This window comes from Athene cunicularia (assembly GCF_003259725.1).
Source record: "Athene cunicularia isolate RWA chromosome 7 unlocalized genomic scaffold, athCun1 chr7_part1, whole genome shotgun sequence".
In the NCBI taxonomy this organism is placed as follows: Eukaryota; Metazoa; Chordata; class Aves; order Strigiformes; family Strigidae; genus Athene; species Athene cunicularia.
The window spans coordinates 13,201,422-13,226,759 of NW_020799107.1; the positions used below are offsets into that span (position 1 = coordinate 13,201,422).

The window sequence follows — 25,338 nt, forward strand, 5'->3', positions numbered from 1 at the left end:
GACTCGTGCATAAGAGTTAGGGTCAAGACTAATCAAGTGCTACTAATCCCTTGAATTACCCATTCTTACATGCAATCCATTTGCATATTAAAGAGGAAGGTCAAGATTACTAGTGTTTGCAATATCATTAAGATGCACTTTACCTACTAGCTACTATGTATAATGACCTCTTCCTTAGTTCTCTTAATCAGAAATTCAAGAAAAATGATTATTTATGGTTGTTACATGGCTTACCTGCAGGTGGAAAGAGGAGCAAACTGAACACCCTTTTCTTTGCATTCTCTTACTATCCTTTCCTTCACATTCCTACAAAGATCCAAAACCCTGTAACAGAAAACACGCTAAATATAAAATCTTAGTATATGATTTTATACAACTTCCTAAAAACACAACTTCAAAAAGTATAACCTAATAAAGCAGAAGATTGCCTTCTAGAACTTGATTTTGTTCTAAGAATAGTACTCATCAAGACTTCACTTGTACTGCTTTTTCTGTATAGAAAGTTTACTCTGAAGCAGAGTACATAATGAAAGCTCTTTTTCATATGGAATAGGATTCAAAAGTGTTCAATAGAAAATGGAGGTTACCTACTTCTGTATGTCTTTACTTACTTTCTCAGTAAAACCACCCCAGACTTTTGGCAAAGTGGTCAACAAATACAGCTCACAATAGAAAGCGTGAGAACTCTAAGGCCTTGTATACTCTGCTAGTAACATACTTTGTTATGTTGCAAGGCCAAAACTGGAGATACTCCAGCTGTGCACTACCTTGCCAACTTGAAATGTTATAGTTCTAATATGGCAAACAGCTATTAAACCTTGTCATAAGCCATACTTGTTTTGCTTTTATTATTTCTTTCTTCTAGGGCAGACCCAGGTGCATCCAAAGTGCTGAACAATTGAAGTAAATCACTTTTTTTCCAATGACCATTTCTTCAGTTACATGTTCTCCCACAAAGGTCTGCAGTGCTATACTGTACAATTCAGATTAAGATATTTTACAGAGATTTAAAAATACTTTGCAGACGGATAGAAGTAATGCCCAAGAGAAATTTATCCATTCAGTGAATAAGCAAGTAAATATTTTAAAGTATTTTCAACCTGTCAGGAATAAGGAGGTTAACTGATTTATGAAAAATGACATGGTTCTTGTGAGTTAGAGCAGAAAATCGTTTCTGAAAACATTTGCTTTCATGAGGACATTTGAAAATATTCTCTTAAATACTTTATTATTACAATTACAATTTAAATTGTCCTCAAATTTCTGGTAGCCATTTAAGGTACTATGCCAGTTTTCAAACCAGAGGCTAGAACTTACCACTGCCACTAATTTCAATAGTAAGGATACAGCCTTGCCAGTGTAAATCACCACACTTTGCACAATTTCCACTGTAAAGCTTTAATTCAAATAACCTTAGATCCTGCTTAAGAGGTTTCTGGCTTACCAAATGGGCAGAAGTATCCAAAGTGATTTCATATATTAAACCATTGTGATCAAGTGTTTATCAACCATAGCTAATGTAAAATAAGCTTAGGAAAAAGATCTGTATCTTGAGCAAAATGATCTTAACCTTGAGCAAAATTTATCTTTTCAGTTTTCATTTCCCTGCATTACTGAGGAAAGAAAAGACCTTAAATATATATTTTTTTTTAGATCTTCACCACAAACTTTTCTGTTTGAAATACACTGCTGATCCCACATGTGTGACCGCTCACCACACAATACAGTTATTGTCACCACTGTCCACCTCCTAAGCTGGTGCAATTTCCAGTCCTGAATTTGTTACAGTAAGCTAATCTAAGTAGAAATATTACTGACTGCTTGCATACATTGCATTTATAAAATCCTGATATGTAATTTACTAGGAACTTTAGCAAGAACACACAGGTGCAAGACTTGAGGCACATCAGGGAACCTCCAGTACACATAAGGCCTAAATTAAGTTTCCCCATGAGCAAGCATGAGTTAGAAATAATTTGAATGAATTCAAATACAAGTTTTAAGTAATACTAAAGAATAATCGCAGTTTACCTATCCCAAGGAACAGATGTCTCAAATGATTCTCCTATTACATAGTAATCCAGGCCCAGGTCCTAATAAATAGAAAACGGAAATTATCAGCAACGTTCAGCATCAACATCTGGAATTCCGGTCTATGCTACACAGCTAACAGTTGAGCAATTTTAGTTTGTAAGAGGAAAAACAGAAAGTCTATTTAGCAGAAACACCCATCTGTCCATTTATAATTATGGAAATAGGTGTCATCAAAGACACAGATGACAAACATTTTGATGTCGTGGCTATAGTGAGACAACTTGTTAGACTGTCAGTATGCCTAAACTAATCATATATTGTACTACTATAGTATCAAGCCAAGAGCTCCACTGTGCTAACCAATATAATACCTAGTAGAAATATTTATTTGGAGTGCAATATCTATCTAGGTAGAATAAAGACAAATATTTTGTCCACTTTACATATAGCCTGCTGAAATAAAGGGAAAAATTAGTGATTTGTCCCTGACTAAAAGCCAAATAAAATCTAGCACTCAGGATGTGCATAAAAGGATGTAAAAAAAAAAACCCAACAAAAAACCCCAAAAAATCTCTTAAACAGACTAAAGTTCCTAAGAACAGCTGCAGCAGTTCAGACTAAAGGTCCATTTGTCCTTGAATTCTGATTTGAACTACAGCCATAAACAGATGTCCAAAGAAGAGTAAAAGCTGAGTGAGCACATTTCAAGTACTCTCCCATCCTCCAATTACATTCAACCTGTGGATTTATAAGACTGATCTGGTTTATTTAGAAACTGCTAGTGGGTTCTTCAATCTAATTTTTCCTAACCTGTATCAGAAACTATTTTCTTAGCAAACACATAAATTAATGACTTTATGGTGTTTTGCAGATGAAGTTCCACGAGTAAACACTAACCAGAAATGGAAGAGGTACAACCTCTCAGAGAAGGTTAATGTACCATCCAAGGCAACATGCATTGAGACTTCAGAGAAAGCATCTTCAAAATAGACATCTTTGTTTTATTAATTAACAAAAGTTTCAGCAGGCAGACAAAAGGTGAACCTACCCGAAGGTAAGCAATGACGAATGTCAGCATATACCCTCTCTGTCCATTATCTTCTCCTGCTGCCAAGCCACTGCAATTAATAAGAATTTAATTAACTTTCCAGCAAAGTAGTCACTGGTTTCCAAAAAGAATTATAAAAATAATACTTTGATTATCAAACATGTGCAAGTTTAGCTGTCTCCAAGCTGTGTTACAATAGTTGTAAATAGTAGGGTCTCTTTTCCATTAGAAATGAGAAATTACTTCAGATCAGACCTTTAACTCTTTGCATTTCTCTTTTCATCCCATAATCTGAAGAGATGAACAATAACAAAACATCTGATGTGATCTTTAAATAGTCTTCAAACATCTCAAAAGAGCAGGGGAAACAGATCTAGACACAGTATATCCTTGATGTTCATTCACAGGAATATGTGTATCTACATTTCTAAGCATGTTGAAGTTGTTGTGCACTTGTATGCTCATAGGTCATGGAGAGCAAGACTACTGCCTTAAAGATCCCAAAAGTGTAAGTGATGTGAATGGATAAAAGACATAGCACCAAAGAAAAATGAAGCCTTGCTTTCACCAGTCAATCAAGTTAGGAGCATTATGAAAGTCTTTGTTTTTAACTATTGGTTTCTGAGAACAAGAAAATGCTATGTAATGGTAATCAGCCTTCCTAGAAGCTCCTGTAAATCCAGGGAGGGTGGGAATCAGACATCCTAAAGGACAGAATTAAAACATTAAAACATTTTAGACCATGAAATGGTTTAGCACTTTAGACCAGGTTAAACGACTAAACATTTATAGTAAACATCTAATAGTCTTAACCAAGCAGAACAGACAGCACTATCTTCTAACAGACCTAACATAGAAAAGTTCCCCCATTATCGATACACCATCTCAAAATACCAATATATAAAACAATTCACAGTTGAAGCCTTTTCTTGCATAAAACATTAAACCGAAATGCTCTTTAAGACTAAAGAGCAGTGTTATTCTTATCACTGAATGTTAGCAAGCTGCTCACATGAAAGCCGAATTTTAAGCTGTTTTAAGTGGTAGAACAAAAGCACAAGGAAACCCCAAATTTCAGAAGAGGATAGCCTTAAAATGGCTAAAACAATACTTACATACTTTTGAACAGTTGAGACTAACACTAGCAATAACTTTTAAAAGTATATTCTTGACAAATCACACTTTTAATGATGGTTTTCATCAAACCACGCTTAATCAAACCAGGACAAACTATGTGATGATTACCCAACCTGCCACTCCTACTGATGGCTTCTGTTCCTTTGTAAGGATAGAAAACAGTCTGCAGGACATAAGTTCACTGCACTCCTTTAACTGAACACAAATTCTTCTTTTAAACAAGCTTCTTGTATTCATATGCTCACATCAATTCGGTAAAGATTTAATACTACCCTTATGATTCTGTGTTCCAGTTCTGTAGTTAAAATACAGTCTAGCATTGCAAAACAATCAGCTTCCATGTCTATAAGCAATTACAAGGGCTAGTCTCCATTTTAATAACATCAATTCTATATTTAGTGAAATAGTTTTCTGTGATACACAGACAGCTGAAGTTTTTCAGTAAAGGTATCTATTAAGAGCGCAAGCCATATTTATCAAAGGGAACACTCAGTAGCTAAATGATTATTGCCACTTCAAACAAGTAAACTGAGAACATATTCATACAGTAATCACTATAAAAATATGGTAATCCTATTTTCTCCTGGACAGTTAATCCTATCTTTATAAGAAAAAGTTATTTGAAAAGCATACCCAAACTTGGTGGCAATATCATAGACTTGCTTTTCATGCTGAAGAACCTTCTCTCTGTCACCCTCAAAGAGCAAGGTAGCAACACACAGTATGTTGGGATCAAATCCTTTAAACTGCAAAGAGAGAAAACCTAGTATCATGTCAACGCCTATGTGGCAGAATACAAGCAACAAGTTTTTACTTTTCAAATACATAGCATGGGCTCTGGTTAGTAAATTGTTGCAAGAGGAAAGGTTAGGAAAAAACATCTTTCAAAATTTTACTCCCAAAACAATCAAGATTTTCCTTGACAAACATTCACAAGCCCACTGAAACAGAGATTATCTGCCACCTTTTTTCTCCTGTTATTAAAAAGCAGGATAGACGTAACAGTTGTCTACCTATGCTGAAAAAAGAGCAGGCCTTAAAATCCTTTGAGCAATAGGGAGACATTTATATTCTGTCAACTATTCCTGTATTAAAGCAGGAAGATGACTATGATGACCGTAAATGTCACTGTTCTCAAAATTGTTCCATCAGCAGTGTGCCACAGAAAATCTCTATGCTGGGAAAAGCACTACAGAAGGAAAATAACTTCTCAACTTGTAGCAGGGAACATATCCCAGTGGAAATGGGGAGAACACTATTAAGGGTTTAATAGTAATGCAGTGAGGCTGTCTGTATGGCTTTGTTTCAGGAGTAATAGTGAAAAGTCATATCTGTGCAACTGGTCCAAAAAAGACCCTTACTTATTTTCTACATACCTTATTATTAATTAGTTCCAGTGAACTACCACTACTAAGAAGGTTTCAGACAGAATGGATATTAATATAGAGTTGCAATAAAGTCTAATAATTTTCCACAGTCAAAAAGGGTAAAATTTATTAAGAATATGTTGTTCTAAATCATATGTATATTGACCAACAATTTTTTTAAAGCCTTTCCCTTGCCAGTGGCATTCATCTCATCCAGTCTCCACTCTGCTTGTGGTCACTTGTTACTTAAGCACCAAGCAAGGTTATATGAAGTTACATGAATAGTCAAGAGATTTAAATTCATCCTTTATGTGCAACAACTATGCTGAGAAAAATCCCAGTTAGTTGCTATTCCTTTTATTATTCCCTTAACTGAATAGATTAACTGTACTAGAACTTAACTGAAGGTACCAGGAGGGTCCATAAAAACTAGCAATGAGGCAAAGTATCTTGGGGTGGCTCAGTCCTCCAGCCAATGAGCTCAAATCTGTATGGTGGACCCCAGCCAGAGACATCCAAGTTATTATTCCTGAAAAGGATATTCCACCCTACCACCCCAACAAAACATCATCATGAAAAACACTGAAATAGAATATACCTCCCCAGGCAAAGGATCTGTCTTATCCATTAGTGCTACAAAATCAGCATAGCTAACAAAGAAATATTGTTATTACAGTGATAAACTCCAAGGACACAAATAAAGGTCTATTAAGATGCTATTTACAGTCCCTTCTTGTTCTAAAACCACTTGTATTTGATCTAGTATGAATCCTTTCATCTATTCTGCCATCTTTTGGCTGTAATGCTCAGGTAACCTCACAGTTCTCTAAGAGGCACTGGAGGAACTAGATAGTGTGAATTATTAGACAAACACCACCTAGAGGACTCATCTGTCAGTAAACAGTCCCAAACTACATGGAGTAAACAAGAAAGACTTTGTCCCAATCTACTTTGCCCCGAATGACTACTTCATTCACTGAAAGGTTAGTCTTATGTGTTCTGTATTCTGATGTTTACTTTGTTAACATGGGGATGTTAAAATTCACAGATGGAAGTAAATACAAGATGGATTTGAGTATCTTGGTCCCAGTAACACCTGCAATATCAGTTTCAGGGTCATTAAATTTGCTCCTTTCTATACTCCTACTTCCCGTCCCAGCTGGGAGTTTCTCTGAAGTAGAAGTTGCTCATACACACCAGGGGACTAAGCCCTGACGTAAGAACTGCAGATTGGTCACCAACCTGGAATCTCTGCATGAGTATTACATAGCATTTGCCATTTCTTCCATGTTCTTTTTCTCCTACAGAGTTGGAAGAACTGGAATTGCCATACAACATCCCAAGAAGTAGTGATGCTTGTTGCTGACTACAGAAACAGTATAATGCCAACCAGGATTGCCCCAAACTGACAGCAAACTTGTTGCTAAAACAGTTACTATTTTAGATATTCCTGCACTACAGCAGATCAGGGAGGGAAGGTAAAATTTTGGTTCTCCAAGCCTAATAGGTATCCCCTAGCAAAAGAAGTCTTAAGACACACGGCATCGTCCATTTCAGTAGCACAAGAAAAAACAGCAGAACCAACACTAGCCACTATCTCTCAAATAAGCCCACTCCTTGAAAAACCTCAATATTATCAGATCAGAATGGAATGTTTACCTCCTATCTAAGTTATCTAAATCCAGGATAAAACAATTTTCTACATTTGAATACCCATACTTGCAGGAACTCTCTAGTTAGCTAATTTGGAGGAAAAATTCAGTAACAAGACAAATTATTTAATACAAAAGTCTAGGTGAAATCATTTTAGCACCAGATAATTCTGGATTAAAAAGGATATTGAGATGAATTCTAGAAAGACAAAAAAGTCTATCTATATGGGCAATTCAAGACAAATATCTTGAGGTTCTCCCAAAATTCTATTCCACTGTAATAACAGGATAGATCACACCTTGACAAGATCTGTGAAAAGATGAAGTGGTAGCCTCACTCCATCAGTATTAACTGATCTGTGGTCTGCAAACTGGTTTCAGTCTTGCTGTCACCAACTCACTGTTAGACAAGACACATTAATTTCATCTACAGATATGACCAGTGAGAACAGCTCTCATGGAATAACTCCTCAAACAGATAATCTCATTTTGGATTGAACCACCTTGAGAATCTTGAGTTAACTAATACTACAATGTAGGATCTGTTACACTCAATCTCAGCTGCATTAGAGACAGTATACCAGAAAAATCTTGAATTTTAAGAAAAGCATGCAGTACCAAACAGTATTAAGCCCCCAAAGTTACCTTTGTGATGTAGAATTTTTTCAGTCCATCCAAAAATGATGTAAAAATGGAAGCAACTTGTGGTTTAAGAGCATGACCTTTGGCAAAAAGTGGGAAAAGGTGTGTTAAGGCAAACAGTACTCAAAATCACAAATTCAATGGGCAAATTAAAAAATAGCTCAGTAGTTGAAGTTGCAAGAATCACTTAGACCACTTTGTATTATCATAGACTTCTCTCTACTCATTTCAAAGACAATTTAAGAAAAGTTTTAATTATTTTTTTAAAGGCATATATATGTGCACAAATATTTCATTTGACACTAATTAAGGCTGCTCTAGTCTAGACCTTCACAAGTATATGACATATGGAAAATTTTAAAAGAGCACTTCATTAGTTTTTACACTACAAAACTAAGAACAATCAGTGACTTTTTTTAAAAGTTATGCCAAAACCACTGAAGTCTATAGCCAAAATTGGCGCAAGTTAGGAGTTAAGCAATTATTTCCTTAATGGTTATGTCACTTGTGCAAAATTTTCTACATAAAACTAGTAATTGCTTCCTTAATCACATACGAAGAACTAAAATCACCAGGATATATAAATGGTGTCTTGGAGTCTGTTAAATTAACATATCTGCCTCAGGACTGGGATTAATTGAGATGAAAGTCTTTCACTCTTTGTTCCATTGTTTTCAGTCACAAGCAACTTCTGAACTACCATTACTGCTTCACTTTAACAGTCTTGCATCTGGCCTACATGCTGTGAGCCCAATTCATAAAAGTTATGCACCATTTACATGATAGTTTGTGAAGTATTTTAGAAGGAAGTATTTCCTCCTGAATAAAGCATGAACTTCAGCAATTGATTACTCTTCTTCCCTCTTCAGTAAAAGAGCTCTCCTTGCAGATATAAACAAACCCCAAGGAGTACCCCTCCAAGCACACAAAAAAGCAAAGAGCAGAAGGGCATGAATTTATTAAATCACAATCTGTAATGACTACAAGAAAAATCTATATTGACACAGCCAAAACTATGTTTTGCAAGGAACCATGTAAGCTACAACCTCAGATCAAAGCTAAAAAGAAGAACAATTTATTCAACATTGGGTTTAAAGCTTATAATTGGTCAAACTTCCTCACAATTAAGAAAGAAAAATGCATCTGCCTTCTGTTGTACATGCCAGCATGACCAAAGCAAGCAGCAAGGCTTGCTGGGCTCTCAGGTCTTACAAATCCTGATCTCATTGGTTTGAAAAACAAAGCTCAACTTTCTCAACACCATCATATTAATGGCATTTGAAGTCAAGATTCATCACTGAGGCTTCTGTCCAAAATAAGTTTCAGAAATTCTGAATTGTCAAGCGTTATTAAAAAAAGAGGTTTTCAAGGTCAGTCACAGTTCACATTTCCATCTTCTGGGTACAGTCAAAATTGCATGGTCTCAGCAAGACCTTCAAGTTCTGTATTAGCTTTTGGGTAGTGGAACTTTGTATTCTGGCTCAAGACACTCTTGAGGAGAGCACATCTTTTGGCAGATTTCCTACAGTTTAAAATTACATCTTTTATGAAGAACTCCTCCAAAAATATTGTCTGACATTGTCCTATTTAGCTATATGAACTAGTTGAAATTTCACAAAAATCTTTCTGTTCAGTAATCTTCTAGTAGTTTCACTGACTTTCAATACTTAAGATGTAGGTTTTTACTTCTATTTGCATACAGTTACGGCATTTACTACACCTGAGCTTTCTTTAAAAATAGAAAGCTCATTTTGGACAAGTATGTCACTGCCTCTCTCCCACCCAAACGATCATTGCCACATCAGATTACTTTCAAAAACCCTGCTGTTTCTAGGGAATCTGTACATGACTTGTGATGCTTTTATGAAATTTAAAGGAATCAAACAACTTACCTTCAAAGTAAGGTGCCTGCGTTCTGATGTTTGGTTTTTGTGTTGTTTTTTTTTTTTCATACCTGGCTTCTCATCAATACTCTTAAGAAAAGATTTCAAGTACTATACTGCAACACTATTATCTCTGCTCCTTTACACAAAATAGAGGAAGTGACTCCAGAATATCAAACTTTCCGGTAGATTAGATGTCAAGAATGGAAAGGTAACAAAAAAACCCTTATGTATTTATATGCAGACCATGGCTCTTCACTGACTGTTGTAGCAGATACCATTTTCCCTGTGACAGGCTTCTGTTTTTCAAAGTCCACATTATGGCACTACCTGAAGTTTGAACTTTGGGTTCACTGCCTCCTTTGTGTAGTTTTGAGGAAAAGAATTACCACCCAAAACAGACTTAAGCTACTAAAAATCGAAATCCCTGGAAAAAGATATTCGTCCAAGATGATCTACTTACTCACCAAACTGAAACTGTGCATTGTCAACAAGACGAATTGATGCAGGAGCACATCTCTTGAGGGCAAGGTCAAGGGAATGAGAGAGAGAAAGAATAAAAAGATTATGTACTCAGTTTTGCTGAAACCCATGACAATCAAATTTTCATTAAGAAAAGCATACAAGAAAGCACACTTTGATCCCAGAGACCTATGTCCATCATCCCTGAAAGGGGTGACTATAAGCTTGTTTTCACTTGAATAGCAACACCTAAGTATGTCTAGATATAATGCATTGAGAATTTTCAGTTTGACCTCAAGTCAACAGAGGAACAGTCCAAAGACCTTTGAACTTCAAGTACTGAGTGTTTTTCTAAATTGTCATATGCACTAAAGATACATATTTGATTAGAATATCAAGCTTATGTTCCTGTGTGATCAAAGATACACATACATTATAAATGCATGGAAAAATTGTTGTGGGCTAATCCTGGCAGGCAGCTAAGCACTACACAGCTGCTCACTCACTCTCACCCAGTGGGATGGGGGAGAAAATCCAAAGGGTAAAAGTAGGAAGACTCATGGATTGAAATGAAGTTTGGTAAGAAGAGTGGGAAAAAAACCACCAAGTGGTGCAAAAAGCAATCAATTACCACCAGTTGACCAGTATCCTACCAGTCTCCAAGCAGCGACAACCCCTGAAAAACTGCCCTTTCCAGTTTGACCATGATGTTATATGGTACAGAACACCCCTTCAAGTCAATTTGGGTCAACTGTCTCAACTGTGTTCCCTCCCAGCCTACTTGCTAGTGGGAGAAGACAGCGAGAAACAGAGAAGGCCTTGACACTGTGTACACACTGTCAACAACAGCTAAAACACTGGTTTGTTAACATTGTCTTGGTCACAAGTACAAAACATAGCACCACTCAGGCTGCTATGAAGAAAATTAACTCCATCCCAGCCAGACCCAGTACACTAATGTTCTGCCATCAGACTGCAATTAAAATCTATATCTAGATTCTACACTGTATAAAAGTCTGAAAAACAGTAAAACCAGCTGCCTTCAATTAGGCATCCTTCTGGTCATACATATGCCTATACCATGTAATCTGTGATGGCCATTTCCAGTCATACTGAAATGTATGGCCAGAGGAATATGACAAAAGCCTGAGTTTTAGGCTAGTCTCCATCTAATCACATGGATATGGAAGTACTCCTCTATCACTTGGATTTGACATGTTCACCTTCCAACATATCATTAATATATACTTGGTCACATGATAGGAAGGAAGAAAATGAGGATAGCTCACCAGGCAGGTTGACAGAAGGCAGCTGGATGAGTGGTTTTAAATGAGACCAACCCACCCACAACCTACAGGTTGGTGGTTCTTACATTAAAGTAGACCAATACAGACAAGAAACAGCTTTTCAGATAGCGATCATTGTAATTACTACTAAGATTGATGCGAGGGGCAACAGAATAGAGGTTATAAGTAGTTCAGGCTCAAGTAAGCAGTGAAACAGCAGCAGCAGCAACAGAAGCTTAGAAATGGAGCAACTCTAAGTGGCTAATAGTGCTTTTTTTTCCTCTTCTAACTAAGCCCATAGCTAAGGAAAAGACACTAATTCCTTAATTAACTTAAAATGTAGATCAGCCATATGATTAAGCATTCCCAAACAGTCTGCTTAGGTACCTTTAACAGGAAGAACAAGCACTAGCAGTAGAAGCACGACAGAAGAACTGGCAAGTGCTGCTGACTAGCATATACATGTCATTCACATACCAGTTTGAACATCTGGCTTGGAACATTAAGTCATTAATTTAGACCAATCACTGGAAAAAATGTAAAGCTGTGTTTAGTTTGGCATTAATTAAAACATTTCTGAAATTACTTCCCCAATTCAGGGTATATTCCACCATTCATAGAAACAATTTAATGTTTTGCACAAAGCGAAGAAAAGTTAGTCTAAGAGAGTGAAGAAAGAGGCTAGCCAGGTAACATTTGCTTGGAAGCACAGCCACGAGGGAAAACATTACAAAATTTGGATACCCATGTCTAAGTTTTGCTACCTGAAATTATCTGACCACACCACTCAGAAGACTATTTAAATATTACAGTTAAGCACAATTCCACCTCAAAATATCCAGCTCACCTGAGCATGTCACTGTGTTTCAGGAAGTGTTTTCTAAACACAGGTCATAACCTTCCATTGCATGACTTTTGTTCCTCTGTCACTTCAGAGCCATAAATTTAGCTGCCTTTTACTTGTATGCTGCAACTTAATTGCTTCAAATACTGGTCCCTTTTGCATAGTCCTGAATTAATCTAAGGATAAAGCTCTCTGTTGAAGAAGATGCAAAGCCAAATTTTCTGTGCCAAGATATGCAAATAACTCCCACTGAAAAAAAACCTATCAAAAGGCACATCCACAATTTGGCTCAGAATCTCAAGCAAACTCAGAACATGCTTAATCCTCAGCTACATAATTTCCAAAAACCTCATGGACCACATACACTTACAAGGTTTGTATTATCTCAAACCCTTGGTTATCAATTGCCAACAATACTAGACCATCAGCACACGCCTAGTGATAGAATTTGTGTTCTTGAGTGAAGCCAACATCCAACTTTTCTTTACCTGCTTTGCCACTTCCCTTAAGCAGGCCACCCCTCTTTCAAAGTTGGGGAAGACCACAGAGCCATACTTCTGATATTCAGGGACTGGGCGAATCTTTATCGTAACTTCAGTAACCACTCCAAGAGTTCCTTCAGGAAAAAAGAAAAACTAAGTGTTGCAAGATGTACTTCCTGCAAGTAACCCAACCTCACAACTGTTTACCAAGATGTTGTAAGTTAACAAAGCAGAAATACCAAAAATTCAGTATTGCAGTAGCAGGTAATTTATTCCTGACGTGGTGAGTTTTTAGAAAATATCCTCTAAATTATGTTTGTTACCAGACTTGTAGGTTAACTCCACATATCAGTTTCAAGAACTTTTCAGAGTCGTTTAACAGTCCTAATTAAGGTCTCAATGTATTATCCCAACACAAGAAAATCATGCCTGCATAATGCCACCCATAGACACACTGGAAGTCACAGCATTAAAGATGCTCAAATCAAGCCATTACAGAACTTGAATTAAGATGCAGTTATGTGAAATTACTGTGTTTATACCTTCAGATCCCATAATGAAGTGATGGATATCAGGTCCTGTTGACATGCGAGGTACTTGGCAGTTTTTTTCTACTATTCCTCTAGGAGTTACCATTTTTATATGAATCACCTGTTTAAACAATATGCAATGACTACAAATGCTAGCATTAAGCACAGATTTTTGTATGATATTTATTTTCTACAAAATGTTTATTAAGCTTGATACAATTAATCTTTGTAGACTTCAGACATTCAGCAGGTAGCCCCCAAAACTTTTGAGATAATTGTTGGTAACTGTCCTCAGGTTATTTCTAACACAGCACAGTCTGCCCACACAACAGATTGTTTCCAGTTCTATGCCATATCAAATCAGCTGTTGGCTACATGCAGGCAACATCAGTTAAAACTGTGTTGTTTCTCAGTACAGAAGTACTTTGAATACTAGGATTTTAATTCAGAATACACATAGCACTTCAGAAGAAAAAAGTATGGGGTTAAATTTTGCTTTAGAACTGCTTCTTGATAACTGATGACTGAATTATATATGCTATACTACAGAAATATGTCTATTAGGAGGGAAGATGGAAGTAAGCTTTGTGAAACAGATAATCAATCCTAAATCTGCCGTAAGACTGATACGTATGTAAGGCTAGAAGGTTGTTTTTTAAAAGTATTCTTCAATGTCATCACTTACAGCTTTATTCATGCTCATTCAATACAGAGCTTAAATTGTTTTCTTCTAATCCTTTATTCAATTATTTTATACCAAGGAAGGGTAGGGTTTGGGTTTGTAGTGAAGCCTTTAAATGAAGCAAAATTACTGAATTTCAACTAACAGCTTTAAAGCTTTCCAGCACAGGTAGCTAAGTAATTTTCTTCCTGCTCTAAGTTGTTCAAGAATTATATGCATTTTATGAACTGTTGATTGTGCACTAAGTGGATTTTAGGCATCTTATGTAACACCCTATTTCTAGATATAAAGTTTCCTCAAAAGATAAACATTTCCCTGGAAGTTTCTTACCATGTCATTTTGAAACTCGTGAACTGTTCTGAATCAGTTTTCAATCCTATTTCCTCCTAATGAAAATTTTAGAAGCTGTTTCAGCCTGAAGGTATGCTTCCACGACAGAAAAGGTTTCTGCTTCACATCCCCCAGTACAAGCAAAACCATACCACTCCGTAACACATCAGGCAGTAGGGGACCGATGACACTTTGTAAATACTAGTAGTTTTAGTTCAGCCAGGCCTACTGAATAAAAACTGTGTGGTTTCTGCCAAGCTCAGTCACTGATAGTAAAGTGTCACAACTGTGCACAGAACAAACTTGTCTGAACTATGAGCTGACCAAAATGCCTAAAGTGATGGGGATACCTTACCTTGCTGCAGGAAAGAAGGAAAAATCCACATGTGTGGAAGGACTACTGTACAAACTACAAGAGAAAGCTGGAAGTTTGAAGCAAAAAGGCAGGCAAAGTCTGAACAGTGATGATTTAACTTCAGTATACTCAATGCATTTGTTGTAACTGAAAAGGTAGATTTTTAATCAGAAAGTATGCTTCAAAAAACAAATTACCTGGATTAATATAAAGATAAACCTTTCTAATGCTTAAAAGAGATTCAAGAGTAGAACCCAGCCATTCCTTCCTCAGGGTTCCTACAGACCATGTGATGGACATTAGATTTCACCACATGGTAAATGAGACCACCCTGCTGATTTTAAAAACTACTAGCCTAGAGGGAAGTAGGAAGGTGGGAAGAGCTAGCTTGCTGTTAGAGTTAGGTAATCCAAGTAGACAACTTCAGGAACACACAACAGGTAGGAGAGAACATGGGCCTTTTGGAATCACCCTATAAATTTGACAGGATTATTATACTGGATTAATAGAGAGCACAAAACATTGGAAGAAAACAGTCATGACAGGGTGACAATTCCTTACGCTAGCTAGTGATGACCAACATGAAATTGATTTTTAAATCAGTGACAAGGATTATTAGTATTAATACCAAACACAAGCAAACAAACACTCAGTCAAGATTTGATGCTAGAACTGTTTCAATTGTTAGAACTGCAATTTACTATCCCTTTTCCCCTCTCATTGTGAGTCATTATAAAAGTTAAACCTCCAAACAGAATAAGTTAATTAGAAAAAGTATTAGAAATATTTACCAGATCTTCTATGTTTCCATAGATGTTTTTTTTCATGCCTGATGCTCGTGTTGCTACCCATCCTCCTAGTGAACTGAACTCCATGGAGTCTGGTTCATGGCCTGTACAAAAGCCACTTTCAGCAAGCTAAAGAAAGAAAGAAACAACATTCTGCAAAACCTGCATTGCTTAGTACTCCAAATCTCTTCTAGGTTTTCTTTTTCTTTTTAAAAAAAAATAAGTATCCTGACCACACACCCATTCAATCAGGCACAAGTTTTGTCTTTGATAAGTAAATGAAATGCAAATTGATTCTGCTTCTACTGTGCATATGCTGTGCTACATATCAACTTATAATACTCCTCCCCCATATATTAAAACTAAAATCTCTATTGATCATAAGAAGCTACAAATTCAAATACATATGGAAAAAAATTATAACTAAGTAACTGCCAACTTTGCACAAATGCTGCCAATAAATAAAGCTCTTAATCTCTTGTTCCTTCTACCCTAATGCGATATGCAGCAGGTCTGCAGAAAACATGAGCAAATTGCCTGTACTTAATTCTCTCAAGGAGTGATGTGTTTTAATATACAGCCATCTGGTTGGGCTTCCTGTATGCAATGGTGTCAGCTATTTGTGATGCAGATCACACATTCCTGTACATTAAGTAGTCACTTGTTTCTCATTTTTCTGTATTAGCTTGGCTTTGCCATCTGCACAGCACCTGAGGTTGATTAGATGCCCTTAGAATCACAACACCAAAGCTGTCGAACAGGAAGAATTAAAGGCCCAACAGTCTCACATTAAGTGATAACTCTGTTAGTGCATTTGAGGTGATCAATTTTCACTGACCAGCTGATAAATACCTATGTCTAACTAGACTCTGAAGTATGCCACATAATGTGCATCATTAACTATGTTCTAACTTAAATTATTAAAAGTCACTTCTACGTAATGTCTATGGTGATTCATTTAGCTCATGGTCCTCTTATATCAAAGAAGCTTGTGGCTTTATATACTTACTGGTCATATATTAGGGAAGGGTTGGAGCCTGTACCCTTCCTTGTTCCCCAAGACAACACGAATTTTGCTTCAGTCACAACTTACCAATTTCTATGAGTTGTATAAACGCAAGCACAGCAAAAAAATTATGCTTCTGAAAATTTGGATTGACTATTTATATACAAAGTATTTTGTCTAAACTCCTCGAATCCTGTTATATGAACAGCATGTGCTAAAGGCACTTACAGGACAAGGGAGAGATTACACTATGTACTTTGCAGATGCAAATGACAGCCTCATCCAGAAAATATAGGCATGTACTAGTTTTTTCTATAGAATCAAGACCGGATTGATAATGCTTATTACAAAAAACAAATATTATTCTATCTTCATTATCATTTTGTCACCTTTAGTCCTCATCTATTGTCTGTTATTCCACATTCTGTTCCAACAAAAACAAGTAACTTGAGGCTTCTCTGTAGAGCCCACTAATATCTGGAGTTCTCCTCCCACAGAAAATAGTGTCTTAATCACACTAGAGTCACTAGCTAAGGTAGACAAAAGCATGAAGCATACATTCATTTTGAATTCTGTCAAACATCAGGTTTTCAAAACTGTTATTTAGAATTCAGCTCTTGATCTTAGTTACTATAAAGTTCATGGTATCTGCAAATGAGATAGCCTACTAAGTACCTTCAGCACCCAAAAATGAGGAACACAGTAAGAGGCACCAAACCTCTTCACTGCAACATAATTTCTAGATAATGCTGGTAAAGTCTCTTAAAGCAACATAAACTGGATTAGCCTCCAATCCAAAGCTTACTTAATGCTAAAAAGCTGCAAACCAAAAATGAAACCATTTTCAAACAGTTTCTTTTTTGCACAGTCCAAATGCATATCTGCATTCTACCTGTTCTTCAGTGGAAGTCTGTATTGTCATTAAAATTAAATCATAGTTATGCTCAGATTATACCACACAAAACGAGCACAATTTAGAGCCCTACCTTTATTCACATCCTATTTGCTAGCAAGTGGAATTTCAGGATATGTAATAAGATTTTAAAAATATACACACACACACACACACACACACACACTGTAGATGATATAATTTTGTATTCTTTGTAGATTGAAGGAATTGCACAGAAGTCCTCACGTGCTTAGAAACACACTGTATATCAGAATCTTCGCAAAATACTAGTTTATATTCAATATTGAACAAATTGACAGTCAGTGCTCTCTTCATAGTCAAACCTGATTGAAAAGGCTTTTTGATCAAAATATTCAAAAATATTCAAAAAGAATAACTGCAACAAGTAGTATTTCAGCTCATAAGAGCTATAAGCAAAAAGGAAATATTGCCCCTTATCTTAAGTGAAAAGAAAGATAGTGGCATTTAAAGGATAGGTAGTAGTGAAATATCAAACTATTACCATAGAAAAATGCAATTTAAATTCAGAGAATATTCTCTTCGCATTTTAATTACAAGCTTGAAAGAAACAGATCTGGGAAAGTTAAAATATGACATCAAATGATAGAAGGGAAAATAAAGTAATAGGCAGGAAAGTATCTTTCTCATCATAAACAGATCTGTTAGTCAAGTATGATGAGCTTTCTTCTAAGTGTGTGGGAAGAACTGTTCAAGAAACCCTTCAAATCTCTGCATATTTGTAAAGTATATTTAGGCACTAAGAAAAGTTTAGACATCATTTAGCTATCAAACAAGTCTTAATTATTTTTGTTTTTAAATAAGCGTAAGTGCACATTCTGAAGAATAGTACCGAACATCCACAACTTGCTTGATTATAGAGGAGCACCAAAGACGACCCTGAGAAGGGGCTATGGTTCTTCTGATAAACTGCAATTAAAAGCCATTAGAGGTCACTTAGGAATGAAGGTCATCTACATCTTCCACTGGACACTTGTTTTGGGCAACTCTCCATCCTTTCTACTACTCTTCTGTAGCTTGCCTTAAGAAGCAGCAACAACAGCAAATCTGTTACATGCTCTAACCTTTCTGAAGAAACTACCTCTGGCCCAAATGACCAAAACATGCATCACAAAATGACAATTTGAACTTTTCCTGGTAACCTGTACCAAGTGTCATGCTTTGCAACCACAAGGGTTTATCTAAGGTTTGAAACAGAAAGCATAGCATTACATCATGAATTGTCAACTTACTACTGTAATCACATTTTGTGGCTAGAGCTAGAAAATTTTAAAATATTCAAATACAACATTCAAAGTGATAGTTGAGTTAATGGTTGGACTGGATGATCTTCAAGGTCTTTTCCACCCTAGACAATTCTGTGATATAACACTTACCACACCAGTTTGCATGAAAACACACAATGATTTGCACAAGACATGAGAAACAGCTAAGAAAAATATGGAGAAATACTGGATGCTTGACAATACCTGTTTTTCCAGATCTTGCCCAACAATGCCAGCTTCCACACAAGCTGTTAAGTTTTTCTCATCTATCCAGAGAATCCGATTCTGTTGAAAAGTCAATCAAAACTAAGAAACAGTGTTAAATATTTTTGTTTATTTCCTTTCCTAATGCTATAGGATCAACATGCTTGGTCATACAGTTTACTATTAATACAACTCCAGTTATTACAGCAGTGGAAGCTGAGGCCCCTCACTCTCTCACCTACACAACAGGTTACAATTTATGAAGTTACCACTATAAGAAAGTAACATACTTATTAGTCAATTTATATTAGGAATGTTTACAGAAACAATGCAGAAAAGCCAGAAATAATTGTCAAAATTCTCACAGAAGTTAAGCAATATAGTGGTTTTCAACATTAACATGATAGATTCAAGCTCCTTCAATCTGGACATAAAGTATACACCAAGAGAAGTATTCTTAAACATACTCCATGGGTTAAAATAGACTGCGTTCCATCATTCCAGTTCAGTTCTTGAATTTTGACACAGTGAGCTAGAAGCAAGATATACTGCAGAATATTAGAGTATGTACGTTTTTCAGAAATTCAAGATAATTGGAAATATTATATCATTTTATCTGATGAGACACTTACTGTCCCATCAATATATTCTACCAACCAAGAAAAGTAGTAAACACAAGTTACATAGTGCACTAATCATGAAGGAGAACCTTAACTAAATATGGTTTTAGCTTTGTTTATAGTAAGGACACCACAGAAGCTTCAGGTTCCACTCTTCAATCTTTTTAAGTATACTTCTAGTGTACTTTTTAATTTTGTGTACTAATATTGTACAGAAGGAAGACAGCTCTAATGTCCCCTTGCCTTGATTTTTCAAGTGACAGAAGCGTGAACATCATGTAGTCCAACTGAAACTACCTTTTAAAGCAATTGTCTCCCCTCACAACATCTGGATTAATTATTTGAAGCCAGCTATTTAAGCTCCTTTCAGACACCTTCAGTTTCAATATAAACTGCTGAACAGATCTAAGTGCTTATGTAAATCAGTTTTATGCAATATAGACCCTACATAGAAGATTAAGATACCCATTAAGTGTCTATTAAAACAGTAAAGCTTAGATAATCATCTTAACTGCTTTAAGACACACAGGTTTCAACTCTGACAATGCTTCTTTTCACCTTCATTTCCTTATTAATGGTTATAAGAATTGGTAACAGGTAACTTCTTCCTAGCCTCTCATTTAACTTCAGAAACAAGTTCCAACATAGAATAGTAGTTTCCTCTGATTTCCACTTAAAACTGCTACAAGAAGGCTTAACAGCGACTTTTTTTTTTTTTAATTAAATACCTACAGGTCATATGAAGTACTACAGGGCTAACATCAGCAAAGTATCACTTAAACTGAAGGAGTACCAACTTAATCATACATGGTACAGATTAATACTTCCATCCCTACTTTATTCTTGCAAAGAAATATCATTCACTAGAGATCACCATTCAAAGTAATTGTAAGGTAATTTAAAAAACAAAAAAAATTGAGAGACATACCATTTGTGATGTATCCAGTGAGACAATTGTTCTTTTTTCTTCTTCAGGACATTCAAGGGCACTAGATACACTTGTCCCTCCTGCAAATATGGGACTGACATTGTGATCATAAAATTCTCATGTAGCCTTTCACATACCATCCCTCTCTTCCTCCTTTCCAATACTGAACTTAATAAAAGATCACTGAAGTTAACTGTTTGAGGCTAGTGATTAGCTTTTTTTAGGCTGTCCATTCTCCCAAGCTGGATTTCACAAAATCAAGGCAGCACAGAATTGACAATGCTTTAACAGCACTCAGTAACAAACCATGAAATTCTATGACCATCTCAGCTGCTACAAGGAAGGGTAAGCAATAACAAAGCTATTCAAGAAAGAGGTATGGTTTGGGGGGTTGGTTTTTGTTTGGTTTGGTTTTAGTTTTTTGCTTTTGTTGTTTGGGGTTTTTTTGGGGTTTTTTTTTGTTGTTTGTGTGTGTGTGTGTGTGTGTGTGTGTGTGTGTGTGTGTTTGGGTTTTTTGAGATAACTATGGAAGACACTACACATCTGCCTAGAAAGTTGGCTTAAGAAGCCTACCTATAACACAGAAATGCAATACTTAGATTCATAGAATGGTTTGGGTTGGAAGGGACCTTAAAGATCACCCTAGTTCCAACCCCCTGCCATGGGCAGGGACACCTTCCACTAGCCCAGGTAGCCCAAAGCCCCGTCCAACCTGGCCTTGAACACTGCCAGGGAGGGGGCAGCCACAGCTTCTCTGGGCAACCTCTGCCAGGGCCTCACCACCCTCACAGTAAAAATTTTCTTCCTTATACCTAATCTAAATCTACCCTCTTTCAGCTTAAAACCATTTAACCCTTGTCCTATCCCTACCCTCCCCTTATGCAGAGTCCCTCCCCATCTTTCCTGTAGCCCCCTTAAAGTACTGGAAGGCCATTATAAGGTCTCCCCAGACCCTTCTCTTCTCTGGGCTGAACAACCCCAACTCTCCCAGCCTGTCCTCACAGGGAAGGTGCTCCAGCCTCTGATCACCTTTGTGGCCCTCCCCTGGACCCACTCAAGCAGGTCCATGTCCTTATGTTGGGCACCTCAGAGCTGGACACAGTGCTCCAGGTGGGGTCTCACAAGAGTGGAGTAGAGAAGGAGAATCCCCTCCCTCAACCTACTGGCCACACTTCTCTTGATGCAGCCCACTTACCTGAAAGCAAGAAAGAAACTGAAAGGGTATAACTATAAAAAAAATGAGTAAAACCAAATGTCAGACTTCTCTGGATATTTCTAATGTATCTTTATAGGGTATCACAGAACAGCCTCCAAGAAGCCTCTGGCTTCTTGAAGAGTACAACAGCCACAGGAAAAGAAATACTAGGATACTAAAGAGATCCACAGCAAGCTACGAGAGCCACCACCAATGGCAAGTACAGAGACTGTGACAACTAATAAAACACTACCCAAAAGCAGTAAAGCCCATCACCTTTGTTTCCAATGATAGGAAAGGTGGCATCTTCCTTAAATACCAACCCCTACAGTAATAACTCTAGAAGTTGACCCTAGTTCAGCATAAACAGATTTGAAAAAACAATCTGAAGGTCTTTATGTATCCTGGCCAGTGAACTAGAGGTAGTCAATATTGCTGCTTTCAGCTATATGAATTTACTAGTACCAGAGATGACTTGTAGCAGTCTTACAGCTCTCCAGATGTATCTGGCAAAGGTGAGAGCATTTTAGGGCAAAACCAGCTTCATCAGTTTGATACTATCTTCAAGTGACATGCTCATCTTCTCAAACAGTAAATTTCCTTCCTACAGGGGCTATACTCCTACAGGATAAGGAAGTACCAAGTAAAACACACAGATTTATTTTACCTAATTAAGAGTGCTTGACAAAAGCTTTTCACAGGATGAGCTCATGAAAGCCAACATCCCATTGTTCCCTGACCTTTAAGTCAAACCAAGGTAGCTCACCATTCTACTTCAGTAGGTTTAGAGGAAAAAGCATCCATGACTACAAACCTGAAGTCCTTTAGAAATTCTTTAGGCTGCAAAGGACACAGATTATACAGGCTTTACCTGTACTTGTACTTGAAAACCCCTTGACACAGAAGTCTCTACTCTAACCCTCAAACCAAACCATATCTAAAAGGAAATCAGAACTATGGTCAGCGATTTTGCAGTACAGTGTCTGACCACAATTCTTCCTAGACGTATGAGCTTCAACAGTGAAACAAAAAACCTAATTATACATGTCTGTGGGAACAGAGCACAAGTAATGCATCCAAAAACATGATACCTCTAACACATCTCTTGACTTATTTCCTAGAAGACTTCCAAGGCACAGAAGCAGATTTCAGCTTTATATAATCACTCCTCCTGCATATTCAATATCCAAGATGTTGACATACTTTTATTGACTTCCAATAAATTGAATATAGCAGCTTTTAATACTTCAAGATCATAAAAAATTAAGACCACACTTAAAATACTAAAAAAAAAAAATTAAATTGTTGGTACAATATATTACTAAGATCACATAATTAAATTCAAGTAGAATACATTCTCATTAATAATGTCAAACAGACTTGAGATTTCATAACACTTACCACCAAATGGTATAATGCAGAGATTGTGTTTGCAGGCTAATTCCACAATTTTAACTACGTCCTCATGGCAAACTAAAAAAAAGTTCCAACAGTTAAAAAACAGGATGTATGCTTAGTACTGTTATTTCTGCTTAGCACTAAATATTGCAGTCTCAACAAGCAGCAGCTCCTTTTCCGACACCAGCAAGGAAGACATTTCAAAAAGCTTGGCACTATGTAAGAGCTGGGCTCAGAAGTATGAGTTCCAGAGTAAAGTTTAGACCTGAAACAATCCCACATTTCAAGAACTAACTACACCCTTAGTCTCCTGTTCTACTAATGGATTAAGACCCCCTGCAAATTCTCAGGGCAACATGGGCTACCAAACAGTTATCAATTAATCTAGCTATCTTGGAGAACAAATCAAGTTTAAAATTTTTATTGAAAATAGTCTGTCCAATTTATTTTAAGTAAGAAATGAGACTCTTCTGAGAGCCAAACACAACTTTTTCTTCCTAGCTGACATTCAGTTTCAAAACTAGAGTTGCTGGTGAAATTTAGTTTTTCAGAATGCATTCTGTATCTGGTCAAACTTAGAAGCAGAAACACTTATGCAGACATGGAAAAGGAACAAAAAAAGAGATTAAATACAGTATATACTCTATTACATTATACATTTCATGCAACAGCAGAGAATGAGCAGGACTGAATTGGCTTATGAACTGTTTACTCTGCACTTGCTATACAGAGCAGCTTTAAATCAAGGCAGTCAATCATTTTATTTCACTTGCTTTTGGAGCTAAACAAAACAAAGCTGTGGCAAGTGCTGTTCACAGTCACAAGTGCCGTCATGTCAGCACCTGTCCTCAAGCAAAGTGATATATCTTATAGTGCCTCTTTTTATGCTTTCCATATTGTGATTTCCCCCCCCCCCAAATAAAGGGAGCAAAACTGAGCTAAGTTCTTATCAGAAATTTGGGGGTTTCTAATGCAGTGCAGCTACCAAAGTATCAGAAAGAGTATAAAGGTAAGGAAAGAGTTTGATTCAGCCAGCTGAACAGAAATTGACAGGTACTTAGGTCAAGTGACTCTGGTTAGCTACTACAGAATGGCACATGAAAAGTAGTTCCTAGTGACCAGAGAAACATGATTCAAATAGAAAATTTCACACAACTATGCAAATAAAGTCATATCAGTTTAAGTATCTGTATCCTTTTACTAGATAGCAGCAAGCTTATTTTCTGCTACATATCTACAACAGCATTAGTTATTACTCTATTTAAGGTAGGCCTAGCCTGTAATCAGATCACACTGCTCTTCAAGTCAATGATCCTTTGTAAAGTGTTCTGATAGGAGTTACAGGTGTTATACTTTTTTATTAAAGTACAGCTTTTCATAAAACAAAGCTCTTTGTAGTAAAGATTTCAGTGCTCCTCTACCATCATGGACTCCTTTAAAAAAAAGATTTAGACTGCCATTGAGACAACTATTTTTGGTGAACATACAAATTCAAATCACACTGTGGTTACTTAAGACATGAACTCTGCTGTCAACAGAAACTTTGGCTATATTTAATAATAAATTTGACTTCCCCAAGAAATGATGGGATCTCACAGGCACAACCTGCAGTCCAGATGTTAAACAATCATGATTACCATTCATGAGAAAATTCCTTCAGTTTCTGTGAAGACAAGTGTAGTCAGTGAACCAAGAAACAACTTCCCCATGACAAGAAAGCAGTTTAGTAAACAATGGCCTCCCAGATCAGAAGGAAGAATAAGAAAATTCAACCTTACCAGGCCATACAACTATATCAGGAATTCTCTTAAACATTCCTTCCCTGAGTACAAATATCTCATGTAGGCAGTGACCTGAAACACAAACAAGTTAACAAGTTCAAACAAGGAAACAATGAAAGCAGCAGTTACATAAATGAAGTTCTCTTACCATGAGCTCTGAATACCCTATCTTCTGCATCCTGTGAATATGAGATGTTAGTGGCTCTAAGATCCTGAAGAAATTCTTCATTTACAATGGATGGAGGTACATCGTTAACATTTAAGGATGCCTACGATACAAGAAAATAAGTTCATTAGAGGTAGGCTCACTTAACACATTTCTGTACAACAGAAATAAGAACAGGTCAACACTAAACTGATACCCAAACACAGCTATTCAAGATCAAATAAAGAAGTTCTCATCCCTATCTTCAGTCACTGATCCCACTTATACTACCTGGTACTCATCTGACTAGATACACGCAGGAAACTATTTCAGTAGCATACTT

The 25,338-nt window shown here is 36.7% G+C and overlaps 1 protein-coding gene across 1 annotated transcript in view; it reads right to left on the reverse strand.

Moving 5' to 3' along the window:
- AGPS (alkylglycerone phosphate synthase) overlaps window positions 1–25,338 on the reverse strand; it is a 54,349-nt gene that overhangs the window by 13,544 nt on the left and 15,467 nt on the right. The window contains exons 4-17 of the mRNA XM_026852433.1: window positions 24,999–25,119; window positions 24,848–24,922; window positions 23,073–23,144; window positions 20,477–20,556; window positions 18,929–19,009; window positions 15,526–15,651; window positions 13,380–13,488; window positions 12,844–12,971; window positions 10,231–10,282; window positions 7,884–7,960; window positions 4,853–4,965; window positions 3,083–3,152; window positions 2,032–2,093; window positions 235–324 (exon numbers count right to left, since the gene is read on the reverse strand). Coding sequence (XP_026708234.1) covers window positions 235–324; window positions 2,032–2,093; window positions 3,083–3,152; window positions 4,853–4,965; window positions 7,884–7,960; window positions 10,231–10,282; window positions 12,844–12,971; window positions 13,380–13,488; window positions 15,526–15,651; window positions 18,929–19,009; window positions 20,477–20,556; window positions 23,073–23,144; window positions 24,848–24,922; window positions 24,999–25,119 — 1,256 coding nt within the window. The remainder of the gene's footprint in view (window positions 1–234; window positions 325–2,031; window positions 2,094–3,082; window positions 3,153–4,852; window positions 4,966–7,883; window positions 7,961–10,230; window positions 10,283–12,843; window positions 12,972–13,379; window positions 13,489–15,525; window positions 15,652–18,928; window positions 19,010–20,476; window positions 20,557–23,072; window positions 23,145–24,847; window positions 24,923–24,998; window positions 25,120–25,338) is intronic.